General features: G+C 48.3%; 1 protein-coding gene across 8 annotated transcripts in view; it reads right to left on the bottom strand.

Moving 5' to 3' along the window:
• Positions 1–19,771, bottom strand: part of NTM (neurotrimin) — a 1,227,126-nt gene that overhangs the window by 657,618 nt on the left and 549,737 nt on the right. For 4 of the 8 annotated variants that reach the window (XM_008021540.3, XM_008021544.3, XM_038004840.2 and 1 more), the window contains exon 2: positions 14,283–14,402. The exons of the other annotated variants lie outside the window; for them this stretch is intronic. In XM_008021540.3, coding sequence (XP_008019731.1) covers positions 14,283–14,337 — 55 coding nt within the window. In that variant the 5' untranslated portion in view covers positions 14,338–14,402. The remainder of the gene's footprint in view (positions 1–14,282; positions 14,403–19,771) is intronic. 8 annotated transcript variants of the gene reach the window in all.

The raw sequence follows: 19,771 nt of genomic DNA, 5'->3' as shown, positions 1-19,771 counted from the left end.
GCTCAGCCTCCCTTGGCCTCAGGGTCTCCTTTGGTTAAAATGAGGTAATCCTACCTCCCTTCTTGGACTGTCATGAGAAATGAAAGAATGAAAAATGCAAATTCTCTTGCTCATAGTAGGCACTCAACAAGCAATGATTAATGAATGTGGCCACCATTCCCAAAAGGTTATAACAATGCACTTGGCAAAGGTTCAGTCTGTATTACTGGTTATGTCAGATACTAATGAATTATTATAATAACATTTGTGAAATCATATCCTAGTCAGTAATAAGAATTTAAAAATGAGCTGGGAAAACCACCCATGATATATTGGGATTGAGCCAAGACAGCCAGTCGACAACAGATGAGCTACTCCGCTGTTTAATACACTTAATAAAACTGTGTAGCTGCCCGAAATTGCTGTGTTGCTAAACAGAAATATCCCAAGGGTTTAAACAGAAAAGATAAATGCTCTCTTCATCTTATACAAGAACCAAAGTAAAGATGGAACTGGAGATCTGGAAGCTCAGGCAGGATCAGGAAGACGGGGTGCTACGTGCAGGTTGAGGTCCGCTCACACGGGCTAAGCATTTGAAAAGAACAGAGTCTTTAAATATGGTGGGATGAACGCAGGAAATGGGACTTTGGAATCCATCTGGCACACTGGGAGCTTTCTTTTCTAGCAGCAAGTGAGGGGCTGTATGAAGACCCAGATGAAAGGGATAACATAAGACCAAACACTGCAAACTATGAGCCCCACATCTGGGTCCCTAATCCAGAGCTCAGGCTGTCATCTGTTCATGAACCTTCTGCGAGTACATGTCTTGGAGCTGCAATGAGTTTAGGTGCCTGATAACCTATATCCCGCGGGGAAGGTTTTTCTCTCTTGCAGAGAGTTTCAGAGAAGCAGTGTTACAGGTAGCCAGACAGGGAAATCAAGCTTGCAAATAACAATGGCAATATTCTTGTAACTGCAAATGGGAACAATAAGGTTGGTTCTGTTACACTGAGCCAACACCAGATTCATGGGAACTAGAGAAAGACTACAATCGTAGCACTGAATGACTTCAAACGAAATAAAGCAATCCCACACAAAGAGTTCTCCCGCCTGACTGATACCAGCGAGTTGCCAGCTCTCTAGTGTTTCAGCATCCTCAAGGCCAGAGCATCCCAGCTGCAGGGAAGCAGAAGCACTGTCCAGGTCATGCTGATCACTTTACAGGTGACAAATACCAGACTTGTGCCGCTGCTAAGTCACAAACACCAAACTGAGCTTTAGGATTGAGCTTTCTTCCTACGATACCAGCCTCTCCTTTTCAAGAATGACAGCCCTAGGAGTGACAAGAACGTCTTGGGTAGAGAAGGAAGACTCTTATGAACTGCATTCCTTTTCAGTGAGCTCTTTCCAGTTTCAGTGTAGGCCGTGGCCAAGCACTTGTGCAGCGTGTCTGCTTCTCTGGGAAAGGGAACGTGTGTGTGGCACTACTTCTCACGGCCACGTGAGGGCACCCGCACCCCATGCTAGGACCCTTCCTCTTGTCTACCTGCCCTCCCCTACGCTGTGTGTATGCTTTTTCCATGAGGTCAGGAGTATCAAGGTTGTAAAATAACATATTTTCACTTGTTTTCTTCCTACGTCCAAGACATAGCATTTCTGAAGTCAATTATCTCCCTGAGTTGCCATCATCTCCCCACCCTATTTCTCTTTGTGCTGCCTTTCAACCCATCAGAGTCTGACACCAACAGACGGGGGAGTAGAGTGGTGGGCAAAAATGATTTTTTTTCCCCTCACTGGTGATGTCAAATCCTTGTTCTGGCACTTTGTTTTAAAAGGCCTTCTGCAAACGTAAGATCCCTGTTCTCCAACCTCAGGAGGGAGAGCCAAGAGAGAGGCTGCCGTGCTGTCTACAGAGGGGTCTCAGGTGTCACCTGGGCCCCCCAAGGCAAAGGTCCCTTTAGCACCATTTGTCCAGCACTGTTCCTGGTGAGGGATGGAAGAGCATTTTTGCAGAGTTCCCAAAAGCAGACAAAATTAGAGCAGCAAACATCACCCCCTAAATGCATCACATCACTGTCTGGCCCCATATTTAAATGCAAGCTTTGTCCAGAGGTGGGCAGGTGACCCAGATGACAAGGCGATAAGAAGAAAGACACACACATTGAAACTGACACACACAGACAATGAGGACAGAACTTGCAGTTCTTACGAAGTACAGGCTGGGGCCTGGCAGAAGCACTAGTGCTGATCTGGCGGAAAGGGCCCTGTGATCCTTTCGGGGCCACCATAATGCCCTGCTCGGAGAAGCCCACCAGCCTCCCTTGTCCTCTAAGGCAGGCATCCTTCCAAGTTAGTGGAGATGGGCTGGTCAACCGCAAGTCTCTCCACTCCGTCAGGAGCCCACAGGCAGCCCTGAGCATCCCCGTGGTCACCAGCCGTACCCCAGTGGGCACCCAGCAAGGGTTCTGGGGTCACCTTCTTGACCCACTGTTGTACTCACAATTTACCACCAGAAACCTCAGGAGTTTCTGACCCTCCTGCCCTCCCCAGCCCTCTTATCCATCCCCATCTGTTTTTAGGCTGAAGCCTAAAACAGACAGGAACACAGCCACTCCCCACTCCCACCCCGGCGCCATGGTCTTCTCTGTCGTAAAGGAGAAGTTATCACAAAGCCTTTCTTTTGAAGGCCAGAAAGAAGAGGCCAAGGCCGGTCCATAGGTATTTGAATTCCATAAGCCTCCAGAGGTCCTACTATGTGTCAGGCGTACTAAATACCTAGGAAGAATTATGTCCCTTTCCTGTTGGCACCAGTCGTCTAGTGGGAAAATACACACATGAATAAATATTCTGTCATACAACTAATGCCAGCCCAGAGCACCATGAACAAAGACAAGGTGGTTTGAACCTGGTCCGATGGGTGAATAGGAAGAGGCCAGGCAGAAGAGAATGGCCTAGAATCCCAGGGAGACTGAAAGGGGGAGGCACTCCAGCTGTCTGGGGTGTCTGATGCGGTTTCCTCGGAGCTGCAGAGCCACACAGCGCTCGTCCAAACACACCCACGCGTGCTTCATGAAGCAGGCCCAGCATCCTGCTGGGTTGCTGACATCCCTGCCTGAACCCTGAATACATTTGGACCTGTGCTATGCTTTGAGGCCTCCTCAGAGGGGGAACGTTCAAGGGTCCCCTTGCTGCTCTGTTCCTGGTGGGGAGGGAGGGACAGCATCACTCAGGCTTGTTCCTCCCACACCTGCCAAGAAGGCTGGTCCTCCAGGATCCATGGTGTGGAAAGCCGAGTCCACTCCAGAAACAGGCAATTTGTGTAGAAAGACAAAGAGAAAAGGATGGGCACGTGGAGAGGAACACAGAGAGGCCACACTGCGGGCCCCTGGCCATCTGCTGCTGAGTGGCGGTGCAGCCAGGGGGCAGCCAACAGCCAGCCCAGCGTTCTCAGGTGGAGCCAGGACAAGGGCCTCTTTGTCCCTGAGCCAAGCACCTGCTGGTGTCCAAGGTTTGGAGCCCCCAAACCTTGACTTAATCTTCAGAGGGGCCTTAGCTCTCAAATCAACAGAAATCATTGCCTCCACCAGGCGTCCAGGTCCTTATTCTGAGGCAAACTCAGGGGATACACTTCTCTTTGCCACTTTTGATGCCACTTCTTTGATTGACCACTCTTGATAGGCACTTTGTCACTCTCCAGTGGCCTGTGAATTTGCCCAAGGCCTCTGCTTCTTATACCGCTGACTCTTGGCGGTTCTCACAGGGCTCCGAGCCATTTGCCACCTCTGCCAAGTCACAGATATGCCCAGCCCAGTGTGGGCTCCAGAGGAGGGCGAGGGCAGCCGCTGGTAGACCCTGCCAGCCCAGAGCTAACATTGATTCAACCGCATTCTCTGCAAGCCCAGAGCTGATAAGGACTGTGCAAGCAGGAGCTGTGGTTGATCCCCTGAATATGCAGGTAATTTAGAAGGATGGAGACAGGTGTCCCTGGCCTTCCATAAATAAATTGCGCAGTGATGGGGTTGGGCAGGGAGGGTGAGTATAGTCGCGAGATAGCGCCCCAGGGAGCCAAGGGGTGGAACTGGCCTTCCAGGCTGATTATGCCTCTGCCTGGGGGAGATAGAAATGGCTCCTTCCTGGCATCTGTAAAGTTGCTGAGAGCAGACCTTACCTAGAAAGGCAAGACCCAAAAGCCTCCCAGTAAGTTCTCGAGCAGAGCCTGTTAGGGAGGAATTCCTGGCGCTTTTGCTTGGAGAGAAACAGGGCTGGGAGAAAGGGTCAGAAGAAAGATGATGGGGGTGGTAAAAAGAGAAGGGAGGATGGAGTGAGAAAGGACAGAGCTGGAGGAAGAGGGGAGCACCTGCCGATGGTGAAGCAGAGGAAAGGACATCTGTTTCCAGAAGGGGCTGGGGGCCACATTCTCTGGGAGCCTCCTGGGCCCCGGGCCTTTAGCATCTACTGAGTGAATACCTAGGATTGCTGACAGAGGGAGCAGAGGGGAAGGGGCTGGCTCCCATCACACAGCCACCTCGCTGGGCAGTGTCAGAGGTGGTTTTAGCTTAGATCCGAGGCCTCCAAGAAGGGCTGTGCCGCTCAGACAGCATCCATGTCTGAGAAAGAAACCTCCCTGACCCGGTGGGTTAGAGGAGCAAGTGAGGTAGGGAGGAGAAGGGGACATAGGAGTCCTAGCCCTCGACTCTCAGGGCCTCCCCGCCTCATCTCCTGCCCCAGTACCGCGTGTCCATTTCCCTTGGCCTCACCCCAGCCCCACTAGTGCCTCAATTCCAGGTAGAGAGTGAGCGGCTGGCAGAGAAGGCCCAGCCCCGGTGGAGCCCTGCTCTCCAAGCCACCTTACCACAGCACTTGGAAACGGGAACGAAACAGACAGCCACAGAATGATAAACGAATGCAGGCATGCGTTCCTTAGTGATAATAAATAAATGTACAAGAAAGAAAGAGAAAGAGAGAAAGAAAGACAGAGAGCGAGAAAGGAAGAAAGAAAGAAAAGAAAAGAAAAGAAAAAGAGAGAGAGAAAGAAAGAAAGAGGAAAGAAAAGGGAAAGATTTCAGAGCAATTCTTTTCCATTTTTCCCTCTTTGGTTCATTTTGCTTAAAACCTACAAGCCCACTTTTTGCCAAAAGGGATGACAGTGGGTACTGCACGTGGCGGGAGAGGAGCTTTTGGGGTGCCTTCTGTTACCTTGGAGTGAGGCAGCTGATGTGATATTTTAATAGGGATCTCATTTTAATAGCCTACAAATGAGAAGTCAGAGACAATTAAAATTCATTTCCAATTAATTGTTTTTTCTTCTCTCATTACCAAGAGTTGCCAGTTAGACACCAACAAAGCCTTCAAAACAAAAGCAGCTCCTAGCCTCCGCTTCAGTCGGATGCCACCTGGAAGGAGGCTCCAGAGAGCGCCAGATCTTTGCTTCAAACTTCTCTCCCTTCAGCAAATGACTTCCCCGACCCCTTTGAGGGCAAGAGACAGCTCCAATCCTTAGAAGCTGGGACCCTGTAAGCCGCGAAGTCATGGACAAGTTTATTACCACAGCGCTGCAGGATACTTTTTTATAGTTTTTAATACTGGTTTATTTGCTCTCCTGAGGAATGGCCTCAGCAACCGCATTTCTTGAGACTGATTTAGCTTCCTCCCTTTCCCCTGCTGTTCCCCTTCTGTGCTGTGACCAAAAATCCAGGCTATGAAAAACATCCTGAGATGACAGAGCCTCACCTGGAGCCGGAAGCCTCAGTGCCCCCCCTGCTGAATTGCTGAGAGAAGTTGCTCTCCCCACTCACCTGTGCAACAAGAGAGCCTCCTTCAATGCCCCTAGCGTGCCTTCCAGCTCTACAACCTTCACTCTGCATTAAAAACACGTTATCAATAGCATCTATGAAACACTTAATGGATGCTAAGTATCTCACATGCACACCTCACTTAATGCTCATGAAAAACCTCCTTAACCAGATGCCTCTGGTATCCACCAGTTCTCAGAGGAAGAAACCAGGCTACGGGACTTTTCCAAGCCCGGCGAGCCAGGGTTTCAGCTTGGCTGATTCCAGAGTCTGACCTCTTAACCTCTATTTCCTCCATGATTTTGATCTCTGACCCCTTTTAAGATGCCAGAGTTCCTGGAAAACCCTCAGCTTTGTTCTCTCTCTCTCTCTCTCTCTCTCTCTAGATGGGGAGAACGCTCTAGTTAAACTCCTCACCTCATCTGGATCTTGATGACTAGAGTGGACGGCCCTGAATGACCAACCCTACAAGGCGCAGAGAAGCCAGAACAGGGACTCGACAAACCCCAGAGGGGCAGGGTCGCTTCCCCAGGCTCCAGCCCCTTTCGAAAGCAGAAGGCTGTGCTCCCCCTACCGGCCACCACTAGTGGAACGAGTCTTCCCAAGTTCTCACTGAGCCCTACTTTACTATTATTATTGTTGTTGTTGTTTGAAATTCCTCATAATAACTGGGATAGATTTCTTAGGAAGCCAAATAATGGGATGCATTTCCACCCTGGCTTTATAATTAATGTTTGCATCATTTATCTTTCGTGGAAAGATTATTCTGACTAACGAGGTTCTGGGCCACTAATTCATTACACTGCCTTGTCACTTCCTGCTCCTTCTTATTACCCAGAAATAGACTCATTAGTCAGAGTTCAATGACAGGGAGAAATTGTGTTCCTTCATTTAATTCCCTCACTCACTTCTGGGCCCCATGTTTGTCTGAAATTGGGGATTAGAAGGGGGAATAAAGGAGTCATCTTAAGTCTCTGCTTCAGACTCATTATATCTTCCCCTTTGTTCCTGTCCAACAGGGAAAGGGCCAGGAGAGCTTGTGGTGGCCACGTGGGTGCTGTCCTTTCACCACTCAAGGCTACGAGCAGGTGAGGGGGCACAGCCCAAGCACTTAGGGACTTGCAACATATAATCAAGGTGTTTTTTTGTTTTGTTTTTTTTTTATCTCCACTCACAATTAGTAGTACTACCTGGGAATCCTTAGGAGTATCCAGGCATTGCTGATAGTAAATGCTGTAGAAGATATTTATAGATAGATAGATAGATAGATAGATAGATAGATGTAGATATACACGCACACATACATGCATGACACAAAGTGCTTCCAAAGTCCTCTGCCACAAGAACGTAAGGTGATATAATGTAGACACTAATAGCCCAGGCTCGGGTTCCATTGGCACGAGTTCAAATCCTGCCTCTTCTCATGCGAGTTGCAAGGCCTTGTTCAAGATACTTAACCTCCCCTGCCTGCGGCTTCTCAACCACAAAATAGGAATGACAAAAGCTATCTCTCATCATTACGAGGCTCAAGCTGCAGAAAGCACCAGAACTGGATCGCACAGTGTGCGGCAATGATGACTATTAGGAGCTTGGAAGAAAGGTGCCCTTGGAGTTCAACTAATCAAAACCCAGCAGTGGGAAGAGATGGTGTCTCCAGGCAGTGGGTCCCAATCCTGGCAGCACAGAGGAGACACCTGCAGATGCCCGGGCCCACCCAGACTGTTGGAGTTGGAATCTCAGGCATGCGGGGAGGGCGTCTATGGGTTTAAAAGTTCCACGATGGTTCTAAGGTGAGATCAGGGTGACAAGCCCTCAAGGTCTCAAGGTCTGCTCAGGGACGTTTCACTCCTGGGCTACTCCTGTTGAAAGACGCTTGAGGCTGAACACATGCTGTAAGGCAGGAAACTATCTGGGTCCCTCCATGACCAGGATTAGTACTCATGTGGTTCCAGGTTCTGGGAAGCTCACTGGGGACAAAAGTAGGTGTATCACCTGCTGTCATGGGGCTGCTGCCCTACTGGGGAGCTGGAATCAGAGCGCTGATAAATGCTTACATTCAAAGCAAAACAAATGCACAGAAGAAAAAGGGTGGATTCGAGGGTGAGCGCCCAGCCTGTGGATCAGGAATACTTTCACAAGGAAGGGTCTTCCGTTGAATTATTAAGAGTCCTGAGGGTCACCCAGGAACAGAGGGACCGGAAGTGCTTTCTAGGCAGAAGGAGGAAAGACTACTACAAAGCCCATGTGGCTGGAACAAGAACAACCCACGGAGGAGCAGAGCCGGAGAGCAAGCAGAGGCCAGGATCCACGGGCTTTGTAGATTCTGCCCAGAATGGGGGTCCTCCTCTTTAAGGGAAAAGGCAGCTTTTAAGTGAAGGAATCCCAGGTAGAGCACAGAGGCGAGATGGCAAGATCCAATAAGCCAGCCCTGAAACCCACTTACTTCCTTGCAGCATAATCGTGAGGACCAAGGCCAGGGCATGGAGCAAGGGGCCAGCCAAAGCCCTCCCCCTCTGCTAGAGTCCCCGAGGCCTCCAAGTCAGTTCCTTAGAGAACATTGCATGGCCCCAGACCCCAGTGCATAGAACTGAATCTGTCAGACGTGAGACCTGGATCTTTACTCACCCAGGCACAGACCAATAGCTCAGCTTCCAGAAATGTTGATCCCAGCCACAGCTGGAAAAGAATGCCCTCGTCCCTAGTACGTCGTCCCACTGGAACGGTAGTGTGTCACCAGGCTTTAGTGAGTGCCGCTTTGTGAGTCCTTCACCAGGAGCCTGGCCATCTCTGTTGCACTGATCTTATCCATTTGTGGACCAGAGAGGCTGAGGACCCTGTTGTGGGTGGGGGACTCTGGGAATGTCATCCAGGGCTACTTGGCTTTCAGTCAACCTCTGTCCAGAGATCATAGGCATCTCCCATCTCATGATGTCAGAATCGGATGCGTTTGTCGAGTATGTCTCTTCATTCTGGGATCCTCTGTTCTGGGAGGGGTGGTTGTAGGCATGGCTCCAACGGGGTAGGCCAGGCTGGGGGCACACCGGTGGTCTTCTACCCTCAAGGTCTGCTCACCTTGTGCGTTTGTGGTATATTATGTGTTTATGGTCAATGACCTCCTCCTCAGTGAAGCTAGTCATTAGAAGTGAATCCTTGAGTCTGGCCTGAGCTGTTTGTAACTGTAAGTTTCATTGAAATAGAGGAAACCTCTGGCAATCATAAGACAGGAGGCAGGGCCAGGGGCAGGGTGTGGACGTCTCATGAGCCATATTCTAAGGCGCTGCTTCTCCCATGGCAGTAATGCTGAGAGCTAAGGAGTGATAGGCAGGGTGAAGGGTGGAGGGCGGGCCTCAGTCACTGGACCATAGGTTGAGGAATTCAGTAGCCCTGGGCACTGAAGCCTCAGAACAGATGTGTTGTCTTCAATTACCAGGAGAAAAAAATACTCCAGACTGATGCAGTGACCTTAGTGAATATGTAGCCTAGTATAGACTACACATTACAACGTCACATTTACTGTATATTTTTATTCCTATGATCATTAAGAGAAATAGAGTTAGCAAAACTGGATATTGAGCAATGTGTGTCTTAAACTATTTATTATTCCTTATCTCAATTAATTTTCAAAACAGCATTGAGATACATATCATACCCAGCACACAGATAAGGAAACTGGAGATCAACATGGGAAATTGATAAAAGTCAGGCAAAATACGGTGGGGCGGGAATTTGTCTCGGAAGCCTGCCTCCTTTCCGAGGCTGACGGCCAGTTCTGCTTGTTCCCAGACATTGGGACTGAGTCTAGATGGATGCATTTTGTGACTTTTTTAGTTTGCTAGGGCTGCCGTCACAAAATACCCTAGACTGGGTAGCTTAGGCAACAGAAATTTATTTCCTTGCACTCTGCAGGTTAGAAGTTCAAGATCAATATGTCAGCAGCATCAGTTTCCTCTTAGGCATCTCTTGCAAATGGTCGCCTTCTTTCTGTGTCTTCGCATGAACTCTCCTCCCTGTGTGCTGTGTCCCCATCGCTTTCTATAAGGACATCAGTCATGTTGGATTCGGGCCCAGCCAGATGACCTCCTTTTGCCCTAATCACCTCTTTAAGTATCTCCCAATACAGTTACCTTCTGAATTACTAGAGGACAGGACTTCAATATGTAAATTTTGGAAAGATCCTCTTCAGCCCATAACAGTGACCAAACAGTATGGACAAAGCTCTTTATCCTTCCCTTACCAGGGATCTCTACTTGGCTTTTCACATCAATGCAATCACTGTTTACCCAAAATATTTTTTACCCTGTAGTACAAAAAGGTTTACATTCTGAATGACTGGGCAAATGTCAGGATTAAGATAACTCACTCCAGAGATGAGGCGTGGGAAGGATGGGTAACAGGAAGCCGCTGTCTCCAGGTGTCAGCCTTGAGAGGAGATCCCTTCTTAATTTCCCTGAGGGACAGGAGGGAACGCGTGAATGCCACTGGCAAACACAGATGGCATTTAGAGCACAGTTCTCCCTAAGGCTTGTTGGGTACCCATCCGTGGCTGCAGGAAGCAGTTCTGTGGGTCCTGTCTCTGGTGCCCAACAGAGGTGTGGAGGATATGGGCTCCAGGAGTTCAAAGTCAGGCACACACGAGGATGTGCCAAGTGATCCTAGTCCCTTTGTTTAGCTTCTCTGAGTAACAATCGTCCCTTTATTCTGTCTGTCATTAAAGGATGGCAACAGATGTAAAAGAGTGGCTTTTAAATGTTGCTGGAAAAAGGAAATATTAAAATCTTAAAAAAAAAAAAATCAGCGGAAGAGAGCAGTGGTCCCCTTCTGACTAACGGCATTCTATAATCTCTTGACTTTGGGGATAATCAACTACATCTCAAATCTACTTGGTTTATTTTACTGAAATTATCAAATTAACATATAGGAAGAAGACGACACGGGAACTGCAACGTATGGCGTGTGTTCATTTGGTACCTGGCACTGGGGATAGACAGCTGGAGAGAGAGGGAATTTAATTTCCTGGGGCCCATACGCCTCTGAGTGATTGGCAGGCTAATTTTGCTCTCCACTAGGCCTGGTATTGAAAGGAAGTGAAGATGCAGAAAGCTGCCAAGAACTGTTCCTTGTGTTGGCAAAAATTCTAGACCTCATTAGAAAAATCAAGAACTAGATTCAGAAATTTGGAAGGCCATGGTGAAAGGGGATTTTTCAAGTAATGATAATTATTAAATATTGTCAGAGCATCCTTTTACAGGTACTTGGTCTCTGGTTAAGCTTATACAGTATTACACTGACATGCTTCTGTCCTCATGTTGAGAGGTTCAGAGAATTTAATAAATTGCCCAAGGACACACAGCAAATTGGTAACAGATGCAGGTCTCAAACTGGGTTCTTCTAAATCTGGGCCTGGCTCTTTGTCACCTGCCTGTGCTGGCTCCACTGGAGCCCTGTCCAGAGAGGCCTAGCAGTCAAGAGTTTGGTTGATCTGTAAAGCTAGAGGGGAGCAAGCCCAGGGTGGTCCAAAGACTTTCCTTTCCTGTCACCCTCTGCTCTTTTGGGATAGGATTTTCATCCCAAAGCAGTTAAGTGCACAAATACTGTAGTAAGAGAGACACAAGTTCTAATTCAAGCTTCAAGGTCATGTGACCTTGGGCAAATTATCTCATCACTTTAAGTCTGGATTTCCTTGTTTGTAAGAAGAGGATGATAAAACCAGTATCGTAGAATTGCTTTGAAAATAAGATAAATCTGTGTGTGTCTGTGTCTGTGTGTATTGTTTAGTAAGGTATCTGACTCTTAGTAAGGCTTAACTAAAAAAAAAAAAAAAAAAAAAAAAAAGGTTACAAAAACATCCTTGTCCAAAGAGAGACAGGGAATCCCAGCAATCCTCAGTCCTCAAAGCCGGCTTTGCCAGGGCTGGCAAGGGTGTGACTTGCTATTGAAGACCACACATTTCTTTGTTTCCATCTCTGTTAGTAGTGGTGCACACAGTCCCCCTCACACTCACTGCTGCTCCCTCAAAGCTAGAGAACCAGAGCTGAGAAGCAGAAACCCTCTCAGTGGCCCGGCCCCTGCTGCTGCAGACAGAGGGGTCAAGGGAAGCCTCAGGACCCGAGGCAGAGAGAGGAATGGAGTGACAGAGATCAATGTTGGACCCAAGATGATTAACTGTGCCAACCTGGGGCACTGGCGCTAGGGAGACGGCCAGATCGATGGATTCCAAGCAAATGAAGAGCCTGGCGCATTCAGCAGCCAAGCTGTGAAGTTAAACACAGCGACGGGGCCAGGCGTTTGGAGAGCGATGAGGGTGACGAAACAGGACACATGTATCTGGGGAAACAACACTGAGAGGCCAGCTCTAATTCTGAAAAACGTCTTTGCTCCTTGTCACCTTTCAAAGGCACAATCACGGTTCTGTGAGTATGCATGTAAGAATATGAACGTGTGTGTGAGCACGTGCCAGCGTTTGTGTGTTGGGGGGGTGTGCGTGTGAACACGACCCCTTTGTCTTCTTATTCCACCAGGGCCCAGTAGTGCTGGGGAATGTGTTGTTTATTAGGTAGGTGCAAATAGAATTTCATTCCCATGGTTCCGAGAATCATAGCATGTTAAAACTATTCAAATATATCCCGTGTACTTATATACTCTGTGGAAAATGTTCTTGTAAAATTAACATATACTCTATTACCTCCTTATTAATGGGGAATTCTGAGGGACTGCCTTCATCCATCACAATAAGCTGGGCCCCTCAGCGTCCCCTGCCACCAGCTGACAAGGCAAGCTCTGAGGTCCACAGGGAGCCAGGAGGGAAGGCCGTCCCTTTTCCTCCACGCAATGCCTACCTATGCAGAAAAGGGAGGACCTCAAGACCAGGGAGCAATTATGTTGCAGCCCTTATTCTGTGAACACACTCAAAAAGACACGGATGTTCCCGCTAAATCAGTGACTCCATCAGCCTTGATCCACAGGCCTTGGCTGTGGCAGAGGGACTGCAGGAAGCCACGCGGCTAAGAACCCACCTTCTTACTGCCATGTTGGGCAGCTTCTAGGAGTGCTTCCTGGTTGTAGATCTTCTTCCCTTTCAAAGCAGGTTGGGGGTGGTGCACAGCCCTTGCTCGGGCTAGGAGCCAGATACATGGCAGCTTAATTTTCCCCATTATGCATGGCAAATACCAAGAAGCATTCCCAGGTGTGTCTGCAGCCGTGTAAATCTGACACAAGTCACAGTGTCTTCGGAGGAAATGAAAGACCACAGGACGGGGACATGGCGCCGTGAAAAAAGACGCTTTGTGATTTTCAACATACGGTGACACTTTTCCTAATTTAGAGGGGGAAGCTGGGTTTTGAGTTTTATTTTATACACCCTCTTTGTGAAAAGCAAGGGAAAGAAGATTTAAAGAACATCTGTGTATTCAAATGATAGAAATAGAATTATACACTTTCAGGAACAAATTCTAGTATTTTTGTCTCTTTCGAAGATTTCCGAAGCCTATAGATTTATCTCTCGTGTGTGTGCGAGAGCATTTCCTCTGAGGGCTTAGACATAGTTGAAATAGTTTTTGTCTTTTTCCCCTTTCTGCTAACCCAGCTCCCACTTCATTCTGTTGATCTCCTTTAATTGAACATAAGATAAAACTGAGTATGTTCAATATTTTTATTGAATTGAGTTTTATGTTTCCAGTCTGGATTTATAGACTGTTAAATAGAATGTTTTACGTTTCTCTCTCTCTCAAAGAAAATAACAAATACATGTGGGACAGAGCCATCAGTCAATTGTATCAGTGGATTGTTGGCAACTCACAGGTGGAAAAAAAAGAGCATTTTCACTCTACTCTTAGGGGAAAGCAATTATATTTAAGAGCAGTAGAAAGCCAAAACTAGTCTGGAACTTCAAAACGCCTTTCTTGACTGACCAAGAAAAGGTACAGTGACTACAATGACAAACCAGCCCCCAGCTCTTTTAGAAAGCTACTCTGCCTCATGCTAAAGAGAAAATAAGTGATGTTTCAGCCTCGGCGACCAGGCAGGAATAGAAAAGTACATTGACAGTAGTAGGATAGACCGTAAAATTAAGTAAAAAATTCTTAACGTACAAGATCTCAGTTTTCCCACAAACCTCCTTTCTGTTCAGAAATTTCCAAACCATTCACTGCCTGACCATGTCAGGAATGACATCCTTCCTTGTTCTTGATTTTCCTTCCTGGAATGTTTTAATCCAGAACGCTTCTCCCTACTTCCTCTAGGCCCTACTCACAGCAATGTAGCTGACACATAGCATTAGGGTGCAAAACCTCAAATCCTTTCTGACTTGAAACTTCACCCAGGAAAGACTCTTAGCAAAAGTGCTGGCCATTGTGTCACAAGACAAACCCCTTTCAAAGAGCAAAGCCATCATCATCTCAACAGCCACAGTCACCGCCTGGACCTTCCGTCCTGAGGAAAGGATTCTCCACCGAATCTGGGGGGAAGACCCCCCACCAGTCCGTGCAAAAGATGAAGAATTGAGTATGCACCTACCTGTGCCCTTCCACTTCCACCTCTTCCCACCTTCCCCGTTTCTTTTTCCGCTCATTTTTTTTTCCACTTTAAAAACATCCAACTTTGCCTTGGGGATGAGCAGAATGAAATGTCACTTACCTATAAAAAGAGACAGAAGAGAAAACCATGCATCACATTACACACAAGTTCTTTGAAATCAAGGCCAGCTTCCGACTTTGAAACTGTAACAATGAGTGAATATTATTTTTTCATCCTACCTTTCTATATTTAATGAAACTCAGGATTTTTGCAAGTAACCCATCCCCAGGGCCCAGTCTCCCTTCATGATTTTCCTTTTGTTTCTTTGCATCCCCTGTCCCTCTCCACCACCCTAGCCCCACATCATCTGTCCCAGCTTCATGGATGAAAGGTCAGGAAGGAATAAGGGGGGGTGCACAGACCCAGAGATCAAGGCCTGCCCTCAGATGTTGGCAGCAAGGTTTCGAGGCACGAGGAGCTGGTTTTTGCCTCTTTTCTCACAGGCCACAGAGATAAGACCCAGGGTCAGCGCCGGCTGGAGCCTCTCGGGAGGAGGGAGGAAGGTCAGCTCCCCGCAGGGTGACTTTCCACCCGGTGGCTTCGGGGCTCTTTCAAATGACTCTGCTCTGAGTCTTCCTCCTCTCTCCCTCCCTCACCCTCACCCCCTTGGCCCTCCTGGTTTGGGTGTGAATGAATTCACCCAAGGTCTCCATCCCACACTTCATCCTGCAGCATCTGCCTCTCAGACCTGCTTCTACAGAAAATCTCGTTATTGCAGCACCCTGAGGCCAACAACCACCTGAATGGGTCATTGTGTTCAGACCCCTGTCTCAGTACAGGATGCAAACTGGTCCACCTGAGTCCTGTGGGGCCCTTTGAGAACCCTGAGATGCTGAGTCCCTGCCTTGCCTGGCTCCTGGCCCCAGAGGCTCCCTGTGTTCATGCAGCAAGCTCCTTGAGGCCGACTGATTCGGTTCTGTCCCGTTGGCTGAAGGGAAGCCAGGCTCTGAGCATTCAACTTGCAAGAACAGCCCCTCACCCACCACGCTATGTAGTGGATCCTTCACAGGCTCACATATTGGAAAATTGACTTCAATGTCCTGCTAGTGTCTTCTTCTTATTATGCCTGAATAACTCAGTTCCTTTTAGCCTATTCTTGGAGATTTCAGTTTTCCATCTTTCCTCCTCCAAGCTCCTATGAGACCCTCTGTGGAGGACAGCTCAGAGCTGAGCCCTGGAGAGAAAAGCAGCCATATGTCCCCCAATTCTGTTGCTGCATCCCCCAATCAAGATGCTCTGCCAGAAACGGAATTACGGTCAAATATTGCATCCTGATCACATTAGTATATTGAAGACTTGGAGAGGGTTCGAGGTAAACATCTATGCTTAAACTTTTCCTAACAGTATTTGACTCAGAAATATTTCTTGCTATACATAAATTAAAACACCATACTTCGGGAGGATGACTACTTTTTTTCTCATTATGAATGTTAAACTAAATACAATTGATCTGATATTATCACAAGCAGCGGCCAGAGGACCCTGAAGTTAATGATCCACCCACCATGCCCTACAGAAAGCCTGGGCTGAGGGCTCAGTACACAGGGTCTGGCTCAACTCCCTCACCCAGTGCGATGAAGGGCTATCCCCTCGCTCCCTGAAGCTCTCTCACCTGTGAGATTTGAAGACCCCGAAGCACCCTGCACACTAGGGTGCGGTGAGGCTGCAACGATACTTAAAATGGGCTTTTCAAACTGTAAAGAACAAAACACTTCAAGGGGCTGGTGGCGTCAGTACCTCTGTTCTTGAGGCCACACTCATGGGAGAAGAGATCACTTGGCCTCAGCTGCCCTGGGAGCTGGTGAAAAATGTGTGGTTTTGACTGCGGTCAGTCAATGAGACATCAGAGGCAGCAGTTCCTTGAATACTTCCCCAGCTCTGGACCCTGAGGGAGGGAACTGATCCCAGGGGTCTTTTCCGTCTTTAATATCTATGCCTACATGTCTTCCTCTATTGCACAGGGAAGCGCTCTCCGCCTTCTCGGTGCTTACATCTATTTTTTTCTTCTTTTTGGAGTCTCACTCTGCCTCCCAGGGAGTGCAGTGGCGCGATATCAGCTCACTGCCAACCTCTGATGCCCGGGTTCAAGCGATTCTCGTGCCTCAGCCTCCCGAGTAGCTGGGATTACAGCTAATTTTTTGTATTATTAGTAGAGACAGGGTTTTGCCATGCTGTCCAGGCTGTTCTCTAACTCCTAACGTCTGGTGATCTGCCCACCTTGGCCTGCCAAAGTGCTGGAATTACAGGCATGAGCCACCGCGTCCAGCTGCTTACACCTTTTAAAGTTTGTGGTCCTGCTGTCCCTGCTCTGTGGCTTTGCATCTGGGCAAGTTTCTCTGCAGACCAGGAACCTCTAAGTAGGGGGAGGAAAGAGAGGCCGCTGAACCAGAGCAAGGCATGCCGTCCTCGTCTGCCTCCTCTGTTACTCTTGAATAAGAGAGAATGCAAGGACAAACAGGCATCCACATAATGGCGCGTCCATGTAGGTTGGTGAATGTAAGAGCTGCACCACGTGGGTGTGGAATGTCAACAGTGGGGGAGGCTGTGGGGCAGTGGGAAAAGGGGTCTATGGGAATACTCTGTATTTTCCCCTTATTTTACTGGAACCTAAAACTGCTCCAAAAATAAAGTTTATGAATGAAAACAAATTACAGGCCCTTAAGTTCTTATTCATTCAAGAAAATCTTCTCAAGCACATTCTATATGTAAGTCCCAGAATAATTTCTTATCGAACGGAAGCATTCTGAGAGATGACTGCATTTTCTGTGTACAGTGGACAGAATGGAAGAAACGGGACTAAGATCCTAGCCCTGGCAAAGACTGAAAACTTAATGGAAAGAGAGCAATATGTCTATAAAAAGTAAGGGAAATAGAAAACCATGCTGTCCCACGATTATCTCCCCACCCCACCCCTTTATCTGTGCAAACCTTATCTACAATTTAAACCCAGTTTAAGTGCCACCTGGCCCCTCAGGTCTCTTCAGAGCTCATCTCAGAATGTGCCACTCACGCCTCACTCTTCCCCTCATACTCAACAGCTTGCTGCCTGCCTTGCCCTGTGGTTCTGTGCTGTTTCGCCATGTATTTGAGTCCTGCTGTTCCCACTCTGCTTCTACATTTTGACTTTGCAACCCTGACAACATCTAGCCCAGGGTTTTCTGCAAAATGAGTTGAAAGAAAGCTCGAGGTTTCCAGACCTTTGTGAATGTGGAATTTGCAGATGAGAGATTGTGGGTCTATGCACACTTCTGCAATATGCTGAGATAGTGCTGAGACTCCAGAGATAAGAGATATGATGCCTGCCTCCTTACGTCCTGGCGAGGCACACAGATGAGGAGAGGCTGAGCTGTAATATAGCATCCTATTGACAAGATAGAGGTAGGCATGGGGTGCTCTGAGGAGACACAGGAGAAGTGTCTTCTATTTTGGTGCTAAGAACAATACAAAGGAAAAACAAACTGGAATTGGTGGAGACCACCAACAAAAACTTCCAAGAAGAGGCTGGCCCTTTGCGAGCAGCTACCTGATGACATGCAGCATTAAAAACACAGGTCCACCCTCTGCCCTTTATTCTTCCACGCCAGGGAAAGCTTGCCTTATTTTCCCCCTTCTTGCACTGCAGAGTTCTTCTGCGATGGAATTGCCCACTGACCTTTCCCAAATCCAAGGCTGGCCTCAGTTGCTTGCCTCTCCAAAGGACTCAGGACCCTAGATAGCAGCTAACTCTCAGACTGGGCCAGTGCTGGCTTGATGCTGGGCCTCCACTCAAGGGTCCCCTTGCCTGACCCTTTTCGAAGACTTTTTTTTTTCTTTTTTTTTGGCTGGTTTTATAGGGCCATTGTAAAACCACAAGTGGAAACAGCTCAACCGCTCAAAGACAGTTTCATCTGAAGAGCTTGTCCTTCTCCAGGCCGGCCATCCTCCCGCTAACAGTGAGTGCAGAGAAGCACTCCGTTAACCCCCTCAGTCCCAGAGCCAGGGACACTTCTCAGCCTCTGAGAACTGAGCGACAGTGCCAGATCACCACGGTGGCTCACGGAGCACAGAGGGTTCAGTCAAACCTGAAAAGAACAGATTCCACGTGTAGTTCAAGTGCTTTCTGCAGAAGTGGGTCATCTGCTTGGGAAGTGTTTATAGTGACAGTTCCATACCTACTCCAGACTTGGACCTAGACGAGCTCTGTCTCAAACACCCTCTCTGAAGACTTTTGGGCCTCCAAGAAAAGAAAAACAGGGTGAAAAACCAGGGCTCAGCACGCAGAGGCAGAACAAGGTAGTGCTCCTTCCTTCTCCTCCCCGGCTCTCATGCCCCGCCCTCCTCCTTTGTCCAAACCGAACCGCAAAACCCATCAGTAGGAGCTCTGCCTCCTGTGACCTGCAGTAGTATATCTGTGACACAGGCTACAGGTGGCCAAGCCTCCAACTCCTTCTCCTTAGCATCTGTCAAGGACCTATGTCGAGTCCCAAGTCTATCCATGCGGTTGGGAGGATGGTTCCTCAATGCCTGCAGTTCTTCACTGGATTCAGAAGTGCCTCCTCACAGCCCATGCTGCATCACAGGAAGGCAAAGAAAGGGAGAGTTGCTTCTGTGTCGTTTTAGGGGGAGAAATGAAGTGGGGTCATCTAGAGGTGCAGTATTTTTAGGCAAGTCTTTTTAAAAGACTATGTGGGTGGATTTAAAATCTTCTCTCCAGCCACCCGCCTAACTGTGATGGTGGTGGTATGGAGACGAATCTCTTCACTTTTTTTCCTGTGGTCTTTTCTTTCCTTGCATAAAACACTGCTGGAATGCAAAGCCTTCTCCCTTTACCTACCCACGTCTCCTCTATGCCCTAGAGTGTGAGGTCTGGCACTAACACTTCGCTGGTGGGAACACTGAGGCCCAGGAAAATGGCAGGCAAGGATCTGGTGGATTTGAGGGAAATAAAGGAGAAGCAGAGATAACTGACTACTGGTTTAGGCTGTCCCTCATCTGCCCTCCCATTCCTTCCCAAGCTGAGGGAGGAGGTCCTCCTGGGACCTAAGGCACAGGTTCAATGGTGGGATGGGGCAGGTGCCCAGATGGGAATGGATTTGGTCCCAGCATTTCAGAATAGCACTGCTTCTATGCTGTTCTGAGTCTTCCAGTGGAGACTAGAGTTCTTCTGAGCAGCACTTTTCCTTCCCCTTCATTGCCTCACATGGAGCCTGGCTGGGCAGATTTTTCGTTTCATTCCAATGAGCATATTTATTAATTTCCACAGTCAGACAGAACAATGTGCTAAACATCTAGGGAATCTCAACTGTCCTCCCTGCCAGCCCACCCTCCTTTCTCCACCACTCCTGAGTGGGGAATGGACTCGGCAGGGTCTGTGGTCCCACCCCACCAGCAGGCCAAGCCCACAGCCTCCCATCTGTGTCTTTTACAGCAAAGCAGCTGAGAGCAGCCCT

This window comes from Chlorocebus sabaeus, chromosome 1 (genome assembly GCF_047675955.1).
Source record: "Chlorocebus sabaeus isolate Y175 chromosome 1, mChlSab1.0.hap1, whole genome shotgun sequence".
NCBI classification, from domain to species: Eukaryota; Metazoa; Chordata; class Mammalia; order Primates; family Cercopithecidae; genus Chlorocebus; species Chlorocebus sabaeus.
This window is presented reverse-complemented; position numbering and strand designations above follow the sequence as displayed.